General features: G+C 36.1%; 1 protein-coding gene across 2 annotated transcripts; it reads left to right on the plus strand.

The window, feature by feature from the left end:
* Window positions 1-337: 337 nt before the first annotated feature.
* On the plus strand, window positions 338-15,892 carry LOC122345861 (Down syndrome cell adhesion molecule-like protein 1 homolog). 2 transcript variants are annotated; one of them, XM_043240342.1, is made up of 20 exons: window positions 338-408; window positions 3,840-4,021; window positions 4,753-5,016; window positions 5,305-5,456; window positions 6,429-6,582; window positions 6,673-6,862; window positions 7,020-7,114; window positions 7,209-7,395; window positions 7,556-7,653; window positions 8,499-8,652; window positions 8,735-8,853; window positions 9,513-9,704; window positions 9,792-9,905; window positions 10,025-10,080; window positions 10,311-10,431; window positions 10,559-11,108; window positions 11,861-12,021; window positions 12,137-12,206; window positions 12,302-12,500; window positions 14,092-15,892. In XM_043240342.1, the coding sequence occupies exons 2-20, from the start codon at window positions 3,907-3,909 to the stop codon at window positions 14,497-14,499; spliced, it is 3,399 nt and encodes a 1,132-aa protein (XP_043096277.1). In that variant the 5' UTR covers window positions 338-408; window positions 3,840-3,906; the 3' UTR covers window positions 14,500-15,892. The 2 variants fall into 2 exon arrangements, with proteins under 2 accessions (XP_043096277.1, XP_043096276.1); XM_043240341.1 differs by lacking the exon at window positions 338-408 and adding an exon at window positions 3,630-3,719.
* Window positions 15,893-15,895: the final 3 nt, after the last annotated feature.

Below are 15,895 nucleotides of genomic sequence, written 5' to 3' on the forward strand. Positions count from 1 at the left end.
TTTTATGCTTTTAACATAATGTCACATGCAGCCAAACACATATACAGGTGTGAAATGATTTATGCCAATGAGTGCAACAAACGCTATTACTTGTGGACACCTTTTATGAATAACCATTACAGGGGAATTGGAATACAATTGTTCTCGTTTTTCTCAAACTGCATGTTTTAGTTTTTTATTTGTGGCCTCATGCATTTTGCACAGTGTCTGAACACATGCAGAGTGGTGCTTTAGTCCTTTCATATTGTCCGTGGCAGTGGAGGGGTGGTGCTTTGTCACAGAGCCCATCTGTGTGCCGTATGTGTGTCTGCTGCTCCATCATTACAGCAAACCTGTTGCACTGATAAAGCAGAAGACACACACTGGCAGAGATGCTGCACTGAGGCTGAACACCTCTGCTCTTCATGGGTAAGTGCAATAAAAATGATATAATATTGGCAAATTATGTATATAATATTTGTGTGTGTATATATATATATATATATATATATATATATATATATATATATATATATATATATATATATAACACCGTTATTTTAATTGTAGTATGGTATATACAAGCATAAATACACCGATTTCTAATGAATCAATACATATCAAGTCTTGGTACTGTAACTGTTAGTATTTTCATATGGATGAGTAAATACTGACATGCAGATACAATTAGTACAATCAATGCAATTATGTGCAGTTTTTAATTTATTTTAAATGTTTATATTATTAGAAAATACAATTTAAGTCTTTCTTCCTTATATATTCTTTTTCAATGCATTACTTTGTATTATAACCTTGTTTTTAATTATTCGTGAAATATTGAAGCAATGTTGTTTTTTTAGTGCATAGACTATAAAGGATTTTAATCTGTGTTATTTAGATATCACTCAAATCGATTAAAATGGGGAACACGCTGCTCTATTAAAATATTATTTGGGAAAGAAATTCTTTTACAAATTCGAATACTGTCAAAATACATTCAATATTCAAAATCAATATGATCAATTCTTTAAAGTCAGCAGTTATCTGCTGATGAAAATATGAATCTAGTTGTTTTAAAAATTTACTACACTGGATACTTTCCTGTATGTTATCAACTTATATCCATAGATTTATATAAATGTTATTGGAAAGTTTTCCCATTACTCTTTTCATTGATCCTCATATGCCTAATGGCAGACAAATTAAACTCCTTCTCTGGAGTGCTTAGATTGTATTTGTAAATATTCAATACTTTAATGAATTGCTAAACTGCTTCTTCATTTAATGGGGTGTTGTTTGGCTAAAGAAAACACACCCCCGGCTCTGACATTAGTTCCCATTAGCTCACCCACCTGCTGTCCACGGGCCATGCCAGATGAGTCATAAGGCTGAAGCACTCATTCACTGGATTTCTATTCGCCTCTGAGTACTCACCTGCTCTCCCAAAATGGTGCACTGTCATAATAGACTGAAGTGTCTATGTGAAATGCAATAATAATAATAATAATAATAATAGCAATAATAATACATGATATGCAATTTGAGATTCCTCTATAAAGCACGCATCTGAAAAAAAAAGTTGCTCATAAATTTTTGTAAGGTTATTAGGTTACAGATTACAAGGTACCCAGTTTAAAATGCATTAGTGTAATTATTTAAATGACAAATATGCAAATTATACAATGCAACTGATTAAGTATAATTTTTAATTATATTTTTTGATTCTTAGTTTTATTTCTTACAAACGTATTTTAACTGTTATTTAATTGAAAGAAGGCCGGGTTAGCCTTATAGCAGTATTCAACATTTATTTCTTTCAGACTGAAAATAATTGATCACTTAAATTAAGATTATAATAATTGATAATTGTAAAACGCAGCTACCCCAAATTAGACTTCGGCACCTCTTTTTATCTTGAAATCTTTCTCAATATATATATATATACACAACCCAAATTTCGGAAATGTTGGGACGTTTTTTAAATTTGAATAAAATGGAACTAAAAGTCTTTCAAATCAAATGAGCCGATATTTGATTCACAACAGAACATAGAGGACATAACAAATGCTTAAACTGAGAAATTTGACATCCACTAAATGAGCTCATTTCAAATTTGATGCCTGCTACAAGTGGTCAAAAAAAGTTGGGGCGAGAATAAATAGGGGTTGAAAAAGCAAGACCTTTTGAGAAGATTCCGCTGGGAGAAGATCTAGCAACTAATTAAGTTCATTGACATCAGGTGTGTAACATGATTAACAGAACCTCTCATCAAAAGATTCAGAGAAACTGGAGAAATCTCTGTGCGTAAAGGACAATGCCAAAGACCTTTGTTGGATGCCCGAGGTGTTCGGGCCCTCAGACGACATTGCATCACTCATTGGCATTATTCTGGCATTGATGTTACTAAATGGGCCCAAAAAATACTTCCAGAAACCACTGTGGGTAAACACAATCCACTGTGCCATCTGCAGATGCCAACTGAAGCTCAATCATGCAAAAAAGAAGCCATATGTAAACAAGGTCCAGAAGGGACGTCATGTCCTGTGGGCCAAGGCTATTTTAAAAAGGACTGTTTCAAAGTGAAAAAGTGTTCTATTGTTAAGACGAGTCCAAATTAGACATACTTGCTGGAAATCATGTGTCCTGCGGGCTAAAGAAAAGGAAGACCATTTCATCAGCGTTCAGTTCAAAAGCCAGTATTTCTGATGGTATAGGGGTGCATAAGGAAATGAATGCTGAACAGTATATAATGGTTTTATATAGGTTATACAGGTTTTTTAGAGCTACATATGCTCCCCTCCAGATGATGTTTATTTCAGGGAAGAGGTCTTATCTATATATCTATATATATCTATATAGCTATATATGTATATATATATATATATATATATATATATATATATATATATATATATATGTGTGTGTGTGTGTGTGTGTGTGTGTGTGTGTGAAAGTATGTAATATGTAAAGATGTGATAACAGTTTAATAGATAAATCAATTTGAAACCATCTTGTAGTCTCAGTTCATTCATTCCTTGAAATTAATGTTAGATTTACCAGTACTTATAAATTAGAATATATATTTATGATATTATCTGTGAATCTAAAACTAAATATTTTTGTAAAAAAAAGAGTGAAAAAAACTTCATGTTTCCCTCTATTTATACTGGTGTTTCTATAAATGTTTTCTATGCACATTCATGCAATTCAAATGCCACCATAATAAGCGTCTAAAGTCTAATTATGGATATCTTCGTGACACTGATCTCATACTGAGGCCTCTAGTGTACAGAAATAAGCATATTATTTACAAAATCATAGCATCACCACTGGCCATATTAGGGAAGCGATAAACTAAGACCACCCTACATGGACACGGTGGCAATGAAAGCTTATGTGATCAAGTACAAACCTTTCCTTACAAGCTTTCTAACTGATCCTCTAAGTACAAAGCGCCTCTGCTCTTTTCATGTTACGCTCAGTAAATGGAGGGTTTGCTGCTGTGTGGTGTAAAGTGGCCAGTCTATTGAAGAGAGCAAAGAGGTCTGTAGTATACAAAGGCTGGCTGTGATGATAATAGTGGTAATGAAACACAACCAAAATAGGAATATGCAGTGAGAGAGAGAGCGAGAGAGAGAGAGAGAGAGAGAGAGAGAGAGAGAGAGAGAGAGAGAGAGAGAGGAGGTGCTGCTGCGCGGTGTGAGAGTTGTGATTTGCACTTGTTCTTTGAAGACACACTGGTAAATGAGACACGGCACAAGCAGTTTATATTTTGGCTACTTAATGCACCCTACGTGTTTATCTAATGAAAGACAGTTGTGTTGAATCCTGCATTGGTATGAGGTCTGTTTGTTTTGCAGTGCATGAACGTATTTGGTCAGATGAGGAATGATGCTATGGACCATTATCTTCATTTGAAAGGCACAGATGAAGAGGGCTAGCATGTCTCGTCCTGCATGGACCTCGGTTCAGATGCTCTGCTCACTCTGGCTCCTCCTTCTGTGCTCTTCTATCAGGGTTCATCCTGCTGAGTGTGAATTAGGTGAGTGCAACCTGTGCGTTTTGGCTGCAAGTGTGTTTACGTCGTTTTGTTGGGTTTTATTCTGCTGAACGGGCCCATAAAAATGCGTGTGTTCCATGCAAATGTTTTATACGCTTGCATCATTTGACAAAAGGCTTGCCAAAACATTGTGCCGCTCCACGTGTAGCCTAGCAACGGCGGACTTCAAACTAGCCCTGCTTCCTCAAAGTGATGCCCATTTCAGATGAGACTTAATGTGGTGGAAGGTACACTGAATATAAGGAATATTTGGCTATTACTACCGCAATATATAATTATTATATTATGCTACAGATGATGCACAGTGTTTTCAGCATATTTTAAAACCTGCAGTATATAGATTTTAGAATATGGTACTATAGTGTCAAATGAAGAAGACAAATGTACACTTGTCTTTTTACTCAAATTGCTAGGTTGCTAATTACCTAATTAATTATTAGTCTATTCATTATTAATTTCTATTGAATTATATTATAAAAAATGTAATAAATAAATATCCAAATACACAGGAAATGTGGTATTTTAAGTAACATGCAAAACAGCAGTTAACATAATCGCTTGATAATGCATTACATTGTATTTTTTATTTATTTTTTTATTGTTGTTTGTCACAAAACCTAAAATATCTAGTTTCAAAAATATTTTGTTTGCTTGAAACATTTATCTGCTTGCTTCATCGTCTTGGATTCATTTGAACGTTCTTGCTCTCTCAGTGTTTTCAGTGTCACCTGAAGATGGCGCTGGGGTCTTAAACAGCTCTCTGATGCTGAACTGCACAGTGTTTGACTCTGGCCTGAAGGCTCCTCTACCAGTGAAGTGGAAGAGAGATGCTGGAGGTCTGGACACCAGGATTCATCAGCTGGCCAATGGCTCTCTTTTCTTTCCCAACTTAAAAGAGGAAGATTTTGGAAACTATTCCTGCAGTGCAAAGAGAGGCAACAAACAGGTTCAGACCACTGTCATGGTCAGCAAAGCATGTATGTATATTGAATTAGCAATTTTATTAATAAATGAAATTATTTTAAAAGAGAGGGATAGTTCACCCCAAAATAAAAAGTCTTTCATTATTTACTCACCCTCATGTCATTTAACACCTGTATGACTTTTTATTAATATTATTATTATTTATCGTCATGAGAGTGGATGCTGTAAATGATGACAGATGGTTTATTTTCTTGTGGACCATCTCTTGAATGGTTACACACAGAAACTTCAGTGCGGGATTAACAAATAATTGTCATTGCTTGTGATTTGTTTGTTTGTAGACCTGGAGGATGTGTTCTTTCACCCTCAGTCCATGAGAACTGAAGAGGGCCGGGACGTTTTCCTTCAGTGTGTCTCAGGTGAAAGTTCTCCTCCTGCACAGATTTCATGGTTAAAAAATGGCAGAGTTCTCACCAAAGGAAGCCAAATTCAGGTACAGAACTATGAAACTATTTCACATAGTAGTACACACCGCTAACCCCTGGCTATAAAAAAAAAACTTAATAAAATAGACTCTAAAGCTGTATTTATTTTTACTGCTTTTAAAGTTTTAGGCCTACAGGCTCATTTACATGGGCAAAAAGGCATTGTCTAGTTTGCCTGAAGTTATAGTAGAATAATATATATTTGTTGATATTTTTCCTGTTAAAAGAATAATATGCCCAAAATGAATACTTTCTTCATAGGAACAGATTTGGAGAAATGTAGCATTACATTACTTGTTCACCAAAAGATCCTCTGCTGGGTGCCCATCAATGGGGGTCCAAACATCTGATAAAAACATCACAATAATCCTCACGTAATCCTGTCCATAAGTTAACGTCTTGTGAAGTGAAAAGCTTTGTGTTTGTAATGAACAAATACATCAAGACGATTTTATCTTACGTTGTAAGTGTACTTCCCTTAAAATTGCCATTTTTGATAGAGTCCTCTATTTTTTTCCTGTAATGTTAGGAACTGTCTGAAACAAACTGAATAAATATGTTGTTAGATAAAGATGTGGGAAGCCAATAGGAAATGACCTTTTTTCATTGGAGGAAGCATTATAATGGCCTGGGTTTTGGCCAGAGGCAGTGTTTTAATGATAAAGTGCCTTAATGATAGATTTGTTTCTTTAAAACAGCTTTTCACTTCCTTAAAAGTCGAGTAACTCACACTGGTGAGCAGTAAAGCTAAATTTCCCAAATCTGCTTATGAAAAAACTCATCTACACCTTGGATGATCTCTATAAATCTTGACAAATCAGAATTTGGCTGATCAAAGAGCATTGCTGATTGGTCAAAAATGTTTGTGGGTGTGATTTGGGCATGCTGTTGTTTTTTTCTTCTTTTTTGCAATCACACATGCAAAATGAATGGAGTCCAATCATTTTTAATGTTTACTAAATACAAAATCTTACCAATAGGGGCAGTATGGAGGAGGGAGTCAAAGGAAGACTTCTGGCACTTTGCACATGGCTAATATCACCAAAGCAGACCAAGGAGTTTATATCTGTATCACCCACAATCCTCTGCTGAATATAAGCAAAGGAAGTCAAGCAGCAACTCTGACAGTGCATGGTAGGACAGAGAAATAGACGGCATATACTGACTTTCTTATTACTCAGTTTCTGATATATTAATTCAGGGGTCTTTATGTTTGTTGCACAGGTTCCAATGTGGACGTAAAGATTATTGAAGGCCCCCAAAATCTTACTGTACCTGCTGAAACGGAAGCTACACTGCACTGCTTTGTTGAAGGCTTCCCCATTCCCACAGTGCAGTGGTTTAAGGATGGACATCCATTACCCAACTCTTCTAGATGGCATCTGCAGAAGGACGGACAACTGCTGATTTTTCAGTGAGGTTTTTCTATGGCAAATCATAAATAAATAAGTGAAATAAGTGCAACAAAATTTCTCCAAGAAACAAATAGGTTCAATAACATATGGAATATATGGTCGGAAATCATCAGTGCATTAAAGATATTGTGAAACGTGTGAAAATCTTGTTCTTAGGAAAGTATTGTCAGAGGATGAGGGCCTGTATTTCTGTGAAGCTCACAATGAGAGGCAGAAAGTGATATCTGAGCCAGCATACCTCCTTCCTGCAGGTGCTTCTTGTTTAGGTTCATGCTTTCAATCCATTCGGTAGCTCTTCACACCTGTCCTTTATTTAACATATGCCTTTAATCCCTTCTCACACAGTTATGGATTGGATATTTGTTCTTGAACCTGCCAACCTAACAGTGAGGAAGGGTGAATCTGCAACTCTTTCCTGTAGGCCGCCTCACAGCAGACCCCAAGCACAAGTGTCCTGGTTTAAGAACAACAGACTCCTCCAGAGAGGACCGTATTATACTTTTGATCCTACTGGAGACCTGGTCTTCCACAGGTGGGTTGTGTGGATTTGTTTGTTTCCTGTAGTTTATTCTTATATTTGTGTGCATGTCCTTATTTTAACTCAGGTAGTACTCCCTGAAAATTAAATCTTGCAATGATGGTCAACAGGCAAATTGTAAAATATATACTGTATAATAATCTCTGTGTTTCAGTGTACAAGAGACAGACAGTGGATTGTATTTCTGCAGAGCATTTAATTCCCATCTCAAAAGAGCTCTCTCATCAAAAAAAATATTCCTGGATGTTCTTGGTAAGGGATTACTTGCCTTCTTCAAAAGTAACCATTATTAGATATAGATATGTTGCTGTTATCTGAAAATGGTTTAGTTTTAATTATGAACCTGTTATGAAATCATCCCCCGGTTTCACATACAAAGCATACAGTATGCCTTTATAACAATTACTTAAATGTCCTAAATGAACTATGGCTTAATCTTTGCCTTGTTTAAGCCTTGAAAATGAAGCCAGGCCCATGGAATCAAGGACGAGTCTTTTGTCTACTGAATATGAACAGGATTCATGAGCTAATGTGTTTAATTTAACTGGCAACTTCTATCACACCTGTAGAGTGTAGTTCTATCATAAACCAATAGGGGTTTACTAACACATAAAACCCTGACTTAAAGGGATAGTTCACCCAAAAATGAAAAGACTATCTAATTACCCCAGGGCAGGGTAAGATGTAGGTGACTTTGTTTCTTCAGTAGAACACAAATGAAGGTTCTTAACTCAAGCTGTTGCAGTCTGTCAGCCTTATAATGTAAGTCAATGAGCACACAATCTTGAGAGTAAAAAAAAAACATGAACAGACGAATCCAAATTAAACTTGCAGCTCATGACAATACATTGATGTCCTAAAATATGATATCAGTTTGTGCAAGAAACTGATACACCACAATGTCCGACTCATTCACAACATCCAGCAGATGACACGTCAACGTGACAATGTGATATATATATATGCATTAGGCATCATGCGCTGAATGTTGTGAAGCTAAGAACAATTGAACATTGTCTGTGCATGTTTTTTACTCTCAAAAATTGTGTGCCCATTGACTTGCATTTACTTTGGTCCATCTGGCCGCATTATTTCAGAACCTCCATCCGTGACTATCTGGCCGATGATGGTAACGTCTCCTGTAGGAGCTGAAGTGGCGATTCACTGCCAGGTGTTAGGACATCCTGCCCCTTTCATCAAGTGGTCAAAGCAGGGCAGGTCTGTCCTAACTGGAGGCAAAATTATCAAGGGGTAAGTTTTGCATGGGGAGTTTATTAACTGTGATTGTAGTTACTGTTTACCAGTGGCGCTTGTGAATTCATTTTGTTCCCAGGTTAAGAAACACAACTCTCTACATTTCATCAGTGAGAACGTATGATGAAGGACATTACACATGTGCAGCCTCCAACACACTGGGTCATGATCAGAAAACCATGACTCTTCGGATTGCTGGTAAATCTCACTTAGCAAAAATAGCATACTAGCAAACAGTATCATGGTATTATTTGAAATAAGAGGATGTATGAAAACATTATTATTGCAATAATGGTTGCTTTTAGAAGTGATTTAACTTCAAAATACAAAACTTCAAATACATATGTGGCAATGCAAAGTTGCAATCTATAAAAAAATTGTGCACCTGTGTCATAAAGATTATACAATTAATGGGTACTATGAATTATTATATTTATGGGGCTTGTTGATTAACTTAATTGTTAACATTAACATTGACATCAACATTCACCATGCAAAACATAACAGCTGTAACCATCAATTTAATCTGATAATAAGACTCTGAACATTAAAAAAAAAAGAGTTTTGAAGCACTGACAAATCGAAAAGAGTAAAAGCAAGTACGTAGTATATAATATGTTTTTGGTAGGGGTTTTGGAAAGACTATAGTTTTGAATTATGCAGCTCTACATTGTTGTATAACAACAAAAGTGACTAAAACTAATTATCTATTTATTTAAAACTTTTAATTGCCAGCATAACACAGAAAGTTCAGGTGAACCAATTTTCAGGTTGGCATGAAGTTTATTCAGGCAGTTAAAGTAAATGTGTTTTCTAATTTAGATCTAATTTTATATTACTTCTTGTCTTGTTTTCAGTTAAACCTGTCATTGTTTCGTTCCTTGCATCCCTGACTGTCTCTGAGGGATCACCTGTTAGTCTCCCTTGTTGGGCTGTTGGAGATTTTCCTGTCAAATACACTTGGATTAGAACCGCGTCGATACAAACTTCACCGGAGCAGTCTGGTTCAAACTCTCCAGTCTCACTCCCACAACAGATGCACACTGAAGGTTCGTTAAATATTGGATAGCTTGTAGTTTTATCATATGATGCAGTTTTCCCTCGCAGGTCATACTTTTTTTTTTTTAATTTTACAGATAATGGGACATTAGTCATTCCCAACATCCACCGGTCCGATGCTGGGGAGTATCACTGCACTGCAGAAAACACAGTCGGTCAGGATGTAAGAAGTCTTATCATAACTGTAACTGGTGAGCAAAATACATGAGAACTAAGATTGCTTTAGTTCTCACAACTCCAGTAAATATAACCCAGTTTCATGTTTGCACATCTTGGTTTTATCTAACCAGCCAAATGCTCTAACTTAAAGCTCACTCTGATGTCCCACCTGATAAGGAAGCACTGAGTAATACTATTATGCCCACTGTGAGTAATGAAATATGCAGAGATAATCATGCTGGTCCCATCCATGACATTAGCCTCATAACACGTGATTCACTCTGTGACTGTTTTGTGAGTATTTTGGCATTTCCATCAACACTCTCCACCATTTTGACCATTTTTAATGGTTTAGACCAGTTGAATGATACCTTGCAACACCTGCATCTGGTAACAATCATGGATCTGAGATTGTGTGTGCTTTTCCAACCTTGCAGGTTCCAGAGATTGAACAAGAGCTATTTACTAATTCCTTTCTTTACGGTTCAAAGCTTCTGAGTAATACAGAGATAAATGAATCCCCTCAGCAAACAACTGGAGACTACGCAAAGATATCTTGTAAGTCCATTTTCTTCAGTCCACAAATAACATAAGAAAGAAAAAGAAGTTAAAGAAGTTTCTTTTTCATTCGCAAACTAAAATAATAATAATAATATATATTTTTTTGTTGTTGTTGTTGCTACAGTGTTACATGCTTTTGTGGAGGACTCACCAACATACTTGAACCTTGAATCTACCCATGACACTACAGAGTTCATTTCACTTAAGCCAAGTCACATTAGCATAGGAAGTAATGAAAAAATCAAACAACCCAGTCAAACACAAAAACCAACCCCTGTGCCTGTCAAACCTACACCATTTCTCGCACTCAAAGAGACTTTTAATCAGGATTTGCGTGAACATGTGCAACCAACAGAGCAGGCCACAAAACCTCCAGTAATCAATCCAAACACAAACAGCCCATCGTCAGCAGACTCATATTCCCATACCCATCTTAAAAAAAATCTGAGCTTTTCTCTGAAAAGTGCCCAGTCCTTTAGTGGACAGACTCAGACTACAGGTTTAATGGATGTAGAGAATTTCAATTCCTCGGCTCCTGTGGAGAAGCATCAGAATCAGAGCATCAAGCAGGCTGGAGGTACCAAGTCATCGGTGACGAATGACACAGACCTTGTTGAGACGCTCAAGAAAAACACCTCACAGGCCCCTATGAGGACCACTGACAATAATAACAGGTTGGTGATCTTCTCGGTTCTTTTGCCATGTAGAGTAATTTATCTTTTTTTAAGGCATTGTTACATTGTACATTTAAATTAATTAATTCATAGTAGACATAAGTCACATGGATATATTTGTAGCAATATCCAAAAAGTGGGTCAAAATGATCCATTTTTTTTATGCCAAAAATCATTAGGATATTAAGTAAAGATCATAAGGATATTTTGTAAAATTTCCTACTGCAAATATTTCAAAACATATTTGCCACAACAAATGTGTTTATATCAGTTTTGCATTTGTTAACACTTTCGGGTAGGTTTAGGGTTGGATTTGGTCCAGGGTATATTTCCAAAATAGTAGATCATGAACTTTTAGCAACAGTCCCTGAATATTTGAATACCAAACACCAAAGTCTAAAATAACTGAAAAAAATCCTTCTTAATAAACGTAAGTTGTTAATAAGCTTGTTTGAGTTGTGATTTTTATATAAAATATATTTTTGCAGAACCTGATTTAGCTGAGTTCGATGTGTTCCTGAATCAACATCTTTGTTTATATTTTTTTGCAGAGTTACAATCAGTGTTTGGTGCTTGTACATCAGTGTCATTCATTTCCTCTGATTTTAGACATTACTCGTGGGTAAGGTTAGGTTTAGGTTTAGAGACATGGGTAAAATTACAATTTTGGATTAAAATGTTGTCCCGGGGGCCAACCAAATATGTTATATATGTATATATATATCATGACATGCGTATCTTTTTTTTCTCAGAGAAAAGGAGAAGTCCCAAACTTGGTTGCCTGTGATTGAGAAGCATGACATTCCCATTGTGGTAGGAGTTGGAGTTTCATTGGCATTCATCTTCGTTGCCATGGCCTTTTACTCTCTGGTTCAGAAAAATGATCCTGCAGCTGTACCTACAGGGAGGTCAGGTGAGATAAAATATACAATCTGAAAATAAACCTTGATACATTGTATTTGCAGCCTGTGATGATAATTAGGATATTCAAGTGCATCAAAAAATAATTTAATTTTGTTTTCTCAAAGCTCTGAGGGGAATAGGTGGGCCTTGCAGGCATGGTGAACGTCTTGCAATGGAAAGGACATACGATAACAAGTTAGTCTTGTTGAGAGCAATTGTATAATGCTCTTGTCAACACTACATTAATAGAATAGTAGATTTGTAACTGTCTTAATGCTGGCACATTTCAGGGCATTTGAAGATGATACTTTTGTGGCTGTCATTGAGCAAAGCCCCAACACATCGGAGACAAGAGCGCTCCCAATAGAACGCAGACCTTCCAAACTGATGATGGAACCACCATCCGATGACTTGCAAGAGGGTGTCCAGTCCAACCAGGACATGCCAGTTATTGTGGAGACCCACCCAGAGCCTAGAGAAGAAGACCAGGTCAGAACCTTTATGGTGCTTTTCACAAATTTTATACCAAACAATATTTTGACATCTGGTATTGAATGTTGACCAAGGCTGCAAATCTTAATCAAAAATAAAGAGTAATAAAAGTATGAAGTGCAACTTAACCAAATTTTAATCATACCGTTCTGTCCAATTTTAGACCAATTTCAAAACTTCGTCTTTTGTAACTTTTATCTAAAGTTTTACAGAATATTGCTCCTAGCCTTTTGCAGAGTTTTTGTACCAAAATTATGTGTTTGAGATTTTTCAGTCCGGCCTAAAATCTTCCCACAGTACAGAGTCTGGATCGTTAAAAGTATCTAATGATATTAAACGATTCTGGTCATTATGTGGTACTTATGGTTTTAGATCTCACTGCAGCTTTCGATACAACTGATCACAGGATCCTTATTTCACACCTTGAGGAAACAGTGGTTATTCAGTGTGCTGCTCTTAAGTGGTTTAGTTCATTCTTATCAATTAGAAGTTTCTCCGTCAATACGACCTGCATTTTCAACTTCTGCCGCATTGATTTGTGGTGTTCCAAGAGGATGCATTCTTACTCCCATTTTAGTTCCTTTATATATTTCCTTTATATATTATATATATTAGTGACAACATTTTTTGAAAAATTTTATATGATTTTTATGTAGATGATACACAAATTTGTTTGCCTTTGATGAGAAATTATTATTTAAATGCTCTGGACTGCCCTGTGAACAGTTTGAAGGAGATGTTTAAAGCCTGGATGTTTGCAAACTTCTTATGTTTAAATAAAAGTAAGTTGGAACTTGTGTAGTTTGGAGGTCCTACTCTGAACCGTGAAATTTAGGTGAGTTGACCCTTTTTGTAAACCTGTGTTCAAAAATCCAGGGTACTATTTGACATCCTCAAATTTGATAAACTGATATATTCAGACATTGAAATCTGATTAGTGGCAAAGGTTTTGTTCTTTTAAAGATTGTGAGATGGTGATACAGGCCTTTGTGTTTGCAAGGCTGTTTGCAATTACCATAGAATGCTGCTTTTATTCTGTCCTCTCTGGGCTGGTCACCACTTTAAGCTCCTAGTAAGTCTTTGAATGGGTTAGCTCCCTCTTACCTGTCAGAGCTCAGATGCACAGACCTGTTAGATCTTTACGTTCTTCTTACCAGTCTATTTTAACTGTTCAGAGGACGAGATACAAGTGAAGGGGTGATCAGGACTTTGTAGTGGTGGCTTCCAAAAGATGATTAGAGTTGCCTCTACTTTCAATATGTTTAAAAGACGTCTGAAAGCACATTTTTATGTTTAGCTTTTGAGAATGCGGTGTGTTGACGTATTGGTTTCCCTTTGTACTGTTTCTATTATCTTCATTATTGTAGCCCCTTGCTCCACACTGTGGTTTTAATAGCACTTTATAAATAAATTGAACTGCAACTAAATGCAGCATAATCATTCTTATAATTAATAATAGATTATTTTGTTTTTCTACATTTACAGCCTTTGGGACTACAGACATAAAAAAAAACATACAGTCAGTATATGGGTTAATTCAAAGCTACTTGTTTTCTCATTTATTAACAATTTTTCTATTCTGAATTAGTTGGAGACTATATTTGAGGAGGGAAAGGTAACTCCCTCCCCACATTCCGACATTCAGCTTCAGTGCATGGAGGACTGGAGGAGTCAGGACGCCCCCTCACCTCCACCAGCCAATCCAGCGCCTGCTCAGGAGGAGGGCCTGCGCTCTTCCCTTACCCTCCAGACCAGCGATCCCTCCTCAACTCCCGTGCGTCACAGCATCAATATCTCCCACGGTTTCTCTCCCCTCCTGCTGTCCCATTGCGTGTCTCTGGGCATGACCTCTGTGGCTGTGGATGTGCACTTCTACCCCTCGGCCCCCCCAGCAGCTGGCCATCCTCCATGCCCCGCCTTTGGACCAGCAGGCCAACAGGTGAACACCAGGCTGGAGCATGAACTGAATGCACCCTCTGCTAGCCACAGTAAATAACAAGAGTGTGTGACAAATGTTAAAGTCACGAGAAAGCTCTTTTTAGAATTGCTCACCTCATAGAGCAGCTGGCATTTAGGTTAAAGATGGTGCTGATGTTTGTTTGATGTTTGACTTTTTTAAACGGTTGTCAAATTTCCCATGACGCTGGTTTAATGGCAGCACGAGCTCATATGAGCATTAGAATGGCTCCGTCTGAATTTCTGTACTTTCACTGTATATAATGAATTTGATCAAAAAGGCCATTGTACAGGAAAATAATTTTCTCTTAAATTTGTGGTAAACCCCCCCCCCCCAAAACTGTAAACATTAATCTTAAAAATACAGTGATCAATGTTTCTGGTAATGTGATGGCAAATAATGCATAAATTATTAATAAAAATATTAACAAGCTTTATTAATAAAAAAAGAAGGAACAACCATTAATAAAATATCATCATATTTGATATGACACATTAACTTTCAAGAATGTCCTTTTACTGTCTTCAACCATAAATTATATGGCAGCTCATATTTCCAAAAAACTGTAACGTTCACATTATTTGACAGTAAAATTATATATAATGCAATGTTAAAGCTTACAGTTAAACCACTAACAGGTTTTTACCAAAGCACTTTTATGAATATTTTTGTAGTGTGGCATTTGGAAAGTGCTATATAATAATAATAAAAAGTAATTTCTTTTCAGTTTTTCTGACAAAATGTGATCATCTCAATATTTATGAGCCTTCAAATGTTTAATATTATTATTTTCAAATCAGAGGAAATATAGTAACAGCAATACATATTTACCTATATATATTTTTACTAAGACATTTTAATATGCTAAAAATCATGCATTCATTTGCATGTACTAATAATAGCCACGAAAACATAAAGAAACCCAGCCTTTTGTGTACTTTGTACTCCACATACAATTTTTTTATACTGCAAAGAAGGCAAGTATTCTGATGCAGGGAACGATTGCAGGTAACATTTATTTTCTTTAATGCCAAGGACTTTATAATACTGTATTTAAGAGGAATTAAATGTATACATGTATTTATGAAATTTAAATAGTATTTAGTATTTTTTTAAACAGTTGAAATTACTTCTACATACCTAGACACAGCATTATGTAAAATATTTTTTGAAAAGGTCTCTACAGTTATGGAGAGAAAATGCAAAGTTTTAAAAGAACTTAAGTTGTTAAAAGGTTTTACTTGTGCAACAACTCGACTGTTACTTCTGCTTGTGCCAAAGGTTAACCCACCTTACCAGCTATTTTTGTGACTTGTGTTGTTAAACATTTAATCTTAAAATATTGGGAGTATTGTACTTCATGGGCAACCAACTGTTGTATGTTGCATGTAAAAGTTATCAATTAATACAATTAATAAAAGTCTCTTGTTGACGT

This window comes from Puntigrus tetrazona, chromosome 5 (assembly GCF_018831695.1).
Source record: "Puntigrus tetrazona isolate hp1 chromosome 5, ASM1883169v1, whole genome shotgun sequence".
Taxonomy (NCBI): domain Eukaryota; kingdom Metazoa; phylum Chordata; class Actinopteri; order Cypriniformes; family Cyprinidae; genus Puntigrus; species Puntigrus tetrazona.